The following is a 10,397-nucleotide window of genomic DNA, read 5'->3' as shown; positions in this document are numbered from 1 at the left end:
ATTGACTCTTGGGTCTGGCCACACCCCTAGGGACCTTGTCTTCGAGTCACAACTTGGAAACAGTTGCGATTCCCACCCTATTACCATACATACAATTGCTGAGTATAAAGAGACGAACACACAAATGCTTCCATGATGGCCTGGGTTCTGTCCCACCCTTGTAGACTCAACCCCTGGGTTATAACTTCGAAACGGTTGAGATCCCCACCCCAAAACTTTATATATAATTGCTTGGCATAAAGAGACAAATGCAGTCATGATATTAGAATTGACCCCGGGGTCTGGCCATAACCCTAGGGACCCAGTTTCTGAATCACAACTTGGAAACAGTTGGGATATCTACCCCATAACCATACATACAATTGCTGGGCATGAACAATCAAATACAGATATGCTATAGGGATTAACATTGGGGTCTGGCCCTATTCCTGGGATCTTATTTGGGGAATATTTTGCCATGATTTCTTAGATATCCAAGTGAGTGATACAGACCCCCTGGGCCTCTTGTTATTGAGATATTGGCCTTGTTGATTTATTATAGGCTAACATTGCAAAGTGACATTTTTCTAAATAAATTTCAATGTATCGAAGTTACATACCTCAAGCGTTTTTTAAATGTGACTTATCAAGTGGTGATATTTAGGTTGGTCGTAACATCTTTTAAAGGATTTGTTGAAAATTAAAACAATATTGTTTGGTATACCATAACCGGTTGGTCTGTATGCTATTTATCATATGGCACGCCTGCTTAGTGTTAAACATTCTAAGAGATCAGAGTCATGTGTGTACAACTTGAGTATGCTGGGTTTCCAAAATGAGATGATAATTAAAACATTTAACAAATAAGTACATTGTAGTCATACTACACATGTAAAAGTCGTATACATGACGTAGACTTTATATATTGTATACTTCTTATATTATCTTTTCATTGATTGGTTCAACCCAGGCTCGAATTGACTTGTTCTGTTCCTTGTTTGGATTGAATTATTAAGCAGAAGGTGTAAAATATATAGATGAATTTTATTTACAAATCAAACGTAATGACATCGATACAACATATATAGCTGCCACTAGAACATCAAACTCGTACGTACAGCTACAATTTTGTATCCCGATTCTACTTAAAGTCCAAACTATGCTTTGTCCAAATTTACAAATGTAAATATGGACCCATACAAAAAATCTACATTTTTTCATTGTTAACGGGATTTAAAAAAGGAATTTATCAAAAATTAATGATACGATTTCTAAAAGATTATGTTTCCTATGTAACTTTTTACTGTACTATGCTTTTTGCAGTTTCAGTTGTTAGTGAAATTACGATAGCGTATTGATTCAAAGAAAAATACAAAAATCATAGTTATCGAAAACTTCCTCAACTCATGATTACTGGCGTAGTGCACCTTTGATCTGATTTGGGTGTCACAAATTGTGGTCACGTGACACCCAATGAAAAAGGCACTAGAAAGTCCACATTCTTTATTCAGTGTTACGGAAAATTTTCACCAAATATGTCTATCTTCAGACGTTTGGCGCTATTTCCCAGACTGTTGATTTTGTTAGCAATCTCCTCCATTGTTACACCTTGCTCAATCATTTCTTCGTGTTGGGTATTGACACCCTCTGAGAATGCCTGTACCGGGAATCCTCTCACCAACATCAAAGTGCAGATCGGTTCTTCGTCATTGTTTCCCATAACGATTCCGGGTGACCCAGACGCTCCGCGCTGGACCCAACAATCGAACAGAACTTTCCCTTTATCCCAGATTCCCTCATACCCAGGCTTTACTTCGTCATTTGCGATCATATAACCACGTCGATTGCTGTTCTTATCAGCATCCAGATCAAAAAGTTCAATATTAGAATCGAATTGCATTATTTCACTATTCGGTTTTGTTGGGTGGCCAAGCAATGCAAATACTTGCTTGTAGTCTGGTTTACCAAACTTTCTTATTGGTTGAGGGATTTCAGATTCTCCAGAGTCCAATTCCAAAATTGCGAAATCAAGTTTCTCGTCGTATACTGGCCGCTCAGGTTTAAAATGAAATTGTTCACCGTTTGTTTTTGGAAAATGGAACTCTATCCAGACATGTTTGGAGCCTAGCTTTGACCAGTCTTCAGTGTCACCTATGTTTTCTTCTGGAAAGAAATATAATTCCATTGACGTATATCTAACACGACAATTTTGTACTGAATTCCTGAATATAACATATTTTGTACATGTACCATATGTTATACTGCATGTCCCCCAACTCTCTTCTAACTTCCTCTGTAATGTATCCCTATTCACGTCACTATCCCTAAGTTATAGCTGTTAATGCTGGGTACGATGCAAGGTAACAGATGTATAACACTTGTTTCTGTCTCTAATTTATTTTAAAAACTTAAGAAATTTAAACTAACAGGAACACTATATGTCTTAACACCAGATTATAATATCTGTTCCAGATAGCATACCATAACAGATAGTGCTTGGGTATATTGATTTATTTAAACATGAATATTAATGTAAATTTTATACTTTGCATTCATAATGCATTTTACAAGAAGACGTACAAAAATGATCAGATATAAAAAAAATAGTATAAATTATAACATTTAGGAGCGTAGTAATGGACAAAACAAAATTTGTCAGTGGAAGTTAGAAAATATCATTGATTTGAAAGGCACACTTCAAATCTTATTTAATGTTTTTTTTATCTTGTTCCAATTAAATAACCGATAGGTATAGAAGTCCAATAATACTGAAACATATAGTACGGAAAGGATACCAATAAGTTAAACTGTCTTATTACTATTATCACTTTTGTAAAGCTTAGCTCAAGAAGTATTCCACGAAATGCACACGTTACAATGCTTTTGTACAAAGCTATGGTAGCTCGAAGTTGATTAATTGATAACAGAAATATAAAGAAAACTGCAGGACATTTTCATTGCGAAGACTTCACTTTACAAACGTTGCCATCTAGGAACTATAAACGCAATTCCTCAAAATAAGTTGCCAATATATAGGCAATGCCTTGACAAGGGAAGTTTATTTAAGTCTGTAAATATCGGAGTAGAATCATCTTTCTTATTAACTTACTTGTTATGTCTTTTGCGACATGATAGGCAGTGAGAATGTACTTGGTACCAACTCTTATCCCTGTTCCGGTGTATTGTGGCCCTCTGATGCGTCCAACAGCGTTTCTTGCACGCGTCCACACGTCAATTATTCTTGCGTCATGGGTATTGTCCATCTGTTTTCTAAACTGATAAGGACGGTCTTCTTCAACTATAGAGAGAACATGTCAGAAGTTATTTTACTGCTGATCATTTTGTAGGTGTTGGTATATAGTTTATATATAAGTAGTGAACAGGTCATTTACAGTGTTCAACCCGTCATGAAAATTGTTAAGTATACTTCAATACATTTATTTACATTCTACATTTATAGTTATTCCTGATGTTCATGTGGATATTATCTTATATTTTTGATATTTAAGCGCGTGTCGTCAAACGCGAGACTCCTGGAACAGCCTAACGTCACCAAAATGTTAATTTCTAACGGTTAAATGACGCCGGTCGAACTGCGTCCATATAATATGATAATATAACTAATAAGACTAATGTTAACATGTGTCGTTGCTCTACATGTTAGCATGCAATGCACGTCAGCCTGGTCACAGATATTGTGCATAGTGCAGCTCCGCTCTTATTATGCTATATCATTATTCATTACAGTTTAATAACTGGATTGATTACATGTTTCTTTCAAATATTTTGTAATATTGTTGGTTCTATACTATTAGCAATATATCGATATTAATAAATTGAATATTTTTATTTATGTGTAAGAACGAAGAAGATGCTTTAATTAATTCCTCTCATTGTAATACAACCTGAAAGTGCTACGATTGGTCAAAACCGTGGGAACATATTCCTACTACAGGTAATACATTTACTCACAATACCACATGATGCAATAACTTTTATTTTAATGAATTTGAAATGTTATTTCTTTCATTGTCATATTCATTGGATATAAAACTATTTATTTTTAAAAAAAATCTGGAACTTCTTTGCACTGCGTGGTACAAAAATATTCGAATTTTTAGTAAAACAGAATCTTACGTTCTTGTCCATATGTCCCTGCAGGTAGGGCGTAAGAATTGTACCTGCTGCCCCCATTGCATAATCGTAAGAGGCGACTAAATTCGCGAGCTTATCTTTTCTCATCTTTCTAAACAAGTTTCTTCTTCCTCATGTCTCCCTTGACAATGTCTCACTTTTGGCCTTTAGTTGAGCGTTCGCCCCTGTGAGGAAAGCTTTGAGTTCTGTCCCCTGGCTGAGACATACCAGAGTCTGTAAAAATGGTAGTTTCTACTTCTGCTTAACGCTATTGACAGTATAATGTGACCGGGTGGGGTGTCCTCTTGGGTGTCTCGGCAGTATGTTTCAGTGATATAGCACTATAAAGTCGGCATCAGTTCCGCGCTATCACAAGGAGACAAACACGAACATATCGCAGCCTTCCAAAACACACATACATACACTACATGCATGCATCTTGCACACAGGGAGGCCGTCCCTAAATGACCATAGCTGTTGATAGGACGTTAAACAATACAGAACCAAACCTAACCAAACCAATCGTGTGTATATACTGAATTATTAAACTCATTCAATAACTTGTTATGCCATTCATACTAAAGTAAGATCTTATATATATGCTAGAAACCTCATTTGTTGATAAATAACGCGAAATATACCACTAGAGTGTAATAATCTTAATCTTCGTGCAACTGTTATCGTAAGGGCCATTCGGTGTCTCCGATAAAGTAACTTAAAGTAAATAATTTGAAGCATTCTCCATTTAATAAAAACTGTGGCGTTCTATCCTCACACATACCTTTCGTACATTGTAAAATTTACAAAAACAATCATGCTCGCCTTTTCTCCGTTTCTCCTTTCTAAGCTTGGAGTTAACTACCGGATCCCGGTCACCCCTCGGTCCTTGTTTTCCTGCAGACGTAGATCAGGCATGCTATTGATACGACTTCATTCATATTTTTTGTGAATCCAGTTATTTAACAAAACATTGCTGAACTAAACTAAAACGTTTGGATTACTTAATTGAATAATTGACTTCACGTGCCAAGCCTCCTCGCATCAAAAACATATTTTTAGTTGATATACAAAATATGCTTGGTAGCGTTTGAAAGATGGATAATGATTCTTTTAAAACGCAAATTGTATTCCCCTTTAATTGAAATTATCTACGTGTCCTCCAAAAACACAGTCACAATCTGTTTTCGACGTGTTTGCAGTCATAGAGATATTTTTGGGAAAAATGGCTCCATGACTGCGAACAAGTTTGATTGATCGAATTGGCATGTGGTATCGGACGAAACGGAGATCATGTCCATTGGAGAATAATAATTGTGCATGGATATAGGAGGTTTCTAAAAGAGAAAAACAAATATTCACCTTTTCAATGGAAACAGCTGCTGTAAACGCCTTAACGTGTTACTTTACTTTTAACACCTAATATTAGGTCCTAGCTGTTTAAAATCCCTATGTTACTGTGATATAGACTTACTCTTTCTGTCCTCACTGAACACAGACTGTGACCTGTCGGTATTTTCTCTACCTGAATGACAGAAAAGGATAGTATGGGTTGGTTTCGTGGTATATGAACATATTTAACGCTCAGAAACTGAATGGTTCCATTTAACCTTCACTATAAGTGTAAACATTGACAAGATACAGTTTACCAGTAATTGGTTGATATATATAGTATTTATGATATAGGTGTTAACATTGGGGACAGATTACCAGTAATAAGTTGATTTATAGCAGTGATGATATAGGTGTAAACATTGGAAAGAGACAATTTACCAGTAATAAGTTGATTTATAACAGTGATGATATAGATGTAAACATTGGAAAGAGACAATTTACCAGAAATTGCTTGATTTAAAGCAGTGATGATATATGTATAAACATCGGAGACAGTTTACCAGTAATTGGTTGATTTATAGCAGTGATGCTATAGGTGTAAACATTGGATAGAGACAGTTTAGCAGTGATTGATTGATTTATAGCAGTGATGATACAGGTGTTAACATTGGATAGAGACAGTTTACCAGTAATTGCTTGATTTGTAGCAGTGGTGATATAGGTGTAACCAATGGGTAGAGACAGTTTACCAGTGATTGGTTTGTATATCGCATTGATGATATAGGTGTAAACCTACGAGACAGTTTACCAGTAATTGTTTGATTTATATCAGTGATGATGTTAATAGAGGCTTACTATTACCTTCGTTTTCCTGACGGATCAGTTTCGTGTAATAGCTAATTCTTTTACTTGCTTCCACATTTTGTTTACCAAGAACGTCACTTAAAATATCGTATTTCCCGTAGTCGATTTTGCCATTAGCTTTTAAGCACTTGCATAAATCATACATGCTTTTTACATGACCCATGTCGGCTTCTGAGATGTGACCCATCATTTGATATTGACTGCAAATTGAGCCCCACTTTCTGGAATTTGTTGCAAACAATCCCCCAAGCTCCGTTACCATGTCGGTATGATATTGAAGAACCTCATTAGATGGGTCCGTTTTGTCAGCCATATTGATTGTAAGAAACTGCAGAAAAATAATTCAAAAGAAAATATACAGAATATATAGTCAACACCTAGATTAATACTATAAGTTAATTTTCTATTATAGCTAACTGTGGTTATGATACATACAAAATGCAACATCTAAAAATATCCTTCAATTGAATAAATACAACCGAAAGGTTATAACTAAATATTAAATAATAGGAGGCCACCTACCTTAAAGAATTTCATTAGTCGACAGTTTAAATTAAAAAATGCAATGGGAATTATCCAATTGTATTTATCTATATCTATTTTAAAAATGTTAATTATTTATAGTTTGCAGTCTTTTAAATTGTATCCTTCTTAAACACTCCCATGGTATAGCCATGCTAGACAATAATAATAGTATTGCTATTGTCTTTGCTATCAATATATAATATGACTATTACATTGACATACAATTGATGGTATTAGGAATATAGTATATTAATAGATTGCAAAACAAGAGGCCCAAGGTCATTAGCGGTCACCTGAGTTATATTATAGGTACTAGTAGCTCCAATTTCATTGTTGAGATGTACAAAATGTGGAAAACAACATGTAAACAAAGGGATATACACTACTTGTCACCATAGGATAAGAACTTTAAAAACTATTCAAATAAATTATTTTGCTATTGAGAATTAAAGGGAGAGCAGATGACCTGGGCAGTGTTCTCCCCAGGCCGTTTTAGCGTGACGGTACCGTTACGCATGAACTTTGATCCGTTGAGCTTCACCATTTTACCGTTTGGCATTACGACTCGAACATGAAGTTCTCATATTGAAAACCTCTTCTCCCCTTTCCAATTAGACTCACCCTCATTAGACTAATTTTTATTGTTCCCTACGATCAACGAACTCTGCCCTGCGGAAAGATTTACCTGTGGGGATGTGAACTAGCCTACCTACAGGTTGAAACGTGAACAATAGACTACACTAGTTTGTAAGTTCGTGTAATTATAATTGACGATGTCTGTGTATTATCAAGGCTTCAATCTACGTTTTGTTTTTCATAGGCGACCGACAATTATACTAAAGTAAGAAATAAAAACACAGAAGTACAGACAGTAACTTTTTACTCAGAAACGTCTGCTGACCTACCTTTGCTGCATTGTAATCTCTTTTCACAGATCGCGTGTTTGTAAGAGCTCAGATAATGTTCTAACAAAACAATACCTCAGTTTGTTGTTTAAAACGCCTCAAAACATTCTCTCATACACATATCTCAATTTACGAACACCTTTACTTTCAACAGATCACAATTTCACAAGGCACACACAAACAAATGTATCCATTTATTAGTCGATGCCGTCCATTCGCCCTATCTATATTTAGACAAAGTGCCCCAACAAGGTGATTCCCTCGTCTATAAATAACCACACTATTTTTAACACGCGTGTAAGTAACTAACGAATCCAAGTTGGGATTTCCACAGTGTATGTGTACACATGATCGATCTTTATGATATCAGTCTTAAACGAAAGTAAAACGAGTAAAAACACAACTTTTAACGTTAACTTCAGAAATACACAACAGATTATTTACTGTAAGGGAATGGGATATCGGGTAAGATCATAGATCAAAACATTTGTGTCAAATTAACCCAGAGGTTGACCTACTTGATAACAGTTACAGTTCGGATAACAGTGGTTCTCTATTTAATGCAACTAATATAACATGAAGATAAATAGGTAGATTTATTCATTGATACATAAATCGCAATGGTAATTCTGTTAAAGCCGTGTATCTTTGCATATACTGATACTACTAATCTAACGATTGAATACCCTACGTTCATGATATTTTGTGATCTAAGTTATCAAATTTGCATAATTGAATGAATTTATGGCTATCTGTTGATTTGAAGCAGCTTAAAATATTCAAATAGTGATATTTTGGTACATGTTTCGACAATACGTACACTTAAAACAAATAAAACGATAAAATAAATAGAAATTTACCTTCACGACCCAGGTCACTCACTTGTCTGATTGTAATTGAATGTAGTTCCTGTTTTGTTTTCCGCGAAGCATGACGTAGAATGTGTTCGTGCTATTCATAACCATATAACGGTAAAGCGTTCTATACATTTTAGTTACTACAATGTATATAGTGTGAGTGAGGTGGTAAGCTATTTATGGCATTTTATATTAACATTTATTACATAGAGTATTTTACTTGGTTAGGTATTTGGGAGATGAATGCTAGATATACATGTATATATTATGTGTGTGATAACATAGAGCATTTCACTGGGATGGAAATACAAAAAATTCCCCACGTTGGTAATTTGACATTATATGACATCGATGTATACAAGGCTATTTCACTGGACTGGATATTTGAGGGTATATGTTGTTTGTCAATATTTCACTGCGTTGATATCAAAGTTTCACTTTATACACAAACAATGTACATATTAAACGTGTCGCAACGTTTCAAGACCGACTGGTATCTTTGTCAATCTATGACTGTGAGTAATTTGTATTGTTTACCTGTACAACGATGTGACGAAATTGTATATTTCATATGTCACTCGACCCAGGACGTTCCGCCTATTAATAGAGAGTATAGTATATACTTGCTGTATCGAATAAGTTACTGGTATGGTGTAGATCTAGCCCCATTTGTTCTGATTTTACTTCTTTGATTTGACTCGTTTGTGTTTAATTTGAACTATATATTGGCATTATCCCAATCGTCGATGTGATTTTGAGCGTTAGCGTAATTTGTTAATGCCGAATTATTGTACTGGATGGCGGATGCTTTGCGTGTAGTCCAGGTAAAATGGGTTTTGCTAATTTTCTCTACGCCCTTCGATGTTCTTTAAGACGTGTATCGAATGTCTTTCCTCCCAGTTTCTCCTGGACTGCTGACAAGTTTTTCACGGAATTTGGTACACAATTCCTTGATTTTTTTGTTCCTCTAAATATCAGCTTTATCTTTTGGGTGCTGTATCTTTTATTGGTGAGTGTTGTGAATTGTCTCATCGGGATGCTGAATGGTGTTTTGAGCAAACGTCTCAGACGTCCCTTCATCGTCGGATATTGTGTCCCAGCCTTTGCATTTGGTTTTGCAATCATCTCTTTTCTTCTGTCTTCGATATACATATTGTAATTTCTAACTGATGGATCTTATTAAATATTTCACTGGCTATTTCACAGAGATTAAGTTATATACAATTTCCCTGATTTCATTCTTGGAATCTGGAAAATTATATGTCATAATTTATGTTTATCCATGCATAAATCGATTTGCATCTGTTACAAATTGATAACTTACCCGTACAAATTTCCTGCAAATGTAATAGCCTGTTTGATATGTTTACATCAGTGTTTCAAATGCAGTGCGAATTGTAATTCAGGAACGCTTCTAAGCCTCGCTCATTAATCTATTGCATATTTCCGAACCACCAAATATAGAATCATGATATCTCCTTAAGTTGAACACCACTTCATGTAGAGTCGTGATATCTGATTAAGGTGATAACCAACATACATAGAATCATGATATCACATAAAGTTTATAGCCACCAAATAAAGGATCATAATATCACATACAGGTTATAACAACCAAATAAAGGATCATAATATCACATACAGGTTATAACCACCAAATATAGAATCATGATATCACATAAAGGTTATAGCCACCAAATATAGGATCATGATATCGCATAAAGGTTATAGCCACCAAATATAGGATCATGATATCACATAAAGGTTATAGCCACCAAATAAAGGATCATGATATCACATA

At 35.1% G+C, this 10,397-nt stretch overlaps 1 protein-coding gene across 1 annotated transcript; it reads right to left on the bottom strand.

Moving 5' to 3' along the window:
* Positions 1-1,008: 1,008 nt before the first annotated feature.
* Positions 1,009-8,687, bottom strand: LOC110461909. The gene is made up of 6 exons (XM_021515644.1): positions 8,600-8,687; positions 6,307-6,637; positions 5,585-5,635; positions 4,936-5,007; positions 3,089-3,277; positions 1,009-2,142 (listed from the first exon to the last, which is right to left on the bottom strand). Exons 2-6 carry the CDS (start codon positions 6,620-6,622, stop codon positions 1,493-1,495), a joined length of 1,278 nt encoding a protein of 425 aa, XP_021371319.1. The 5' UTR covers positions 6,623-6,637; positions 8,600-8,687; the 3' UTR covers positions 1,009-1,492.
* Between the last annotated feature and the right edge of the window lie 1,710 nt (positions 8,688-10,397).

Source organism: Mizuhopecten yessoensis, unplaced genomic scaffold (genome assembly GCF_002113885.1).
Source record: "Mizuhopecten yessoensis strain PY_sf001 unplaced genomic scaffold, ASM211388v2 scaffold10705, whole genome shotgun sequence".
Classification (NCBI taxonomy): Eukaryota; Metazoa; Mollusca; class Bivalvia; order Pectinida; family Pectinidae; genus Mizuhopecten; species Mizuhopecten yessoensis.
This window is presented reverse-complemented; position numbering and strand designations above follow the sequence as displayed.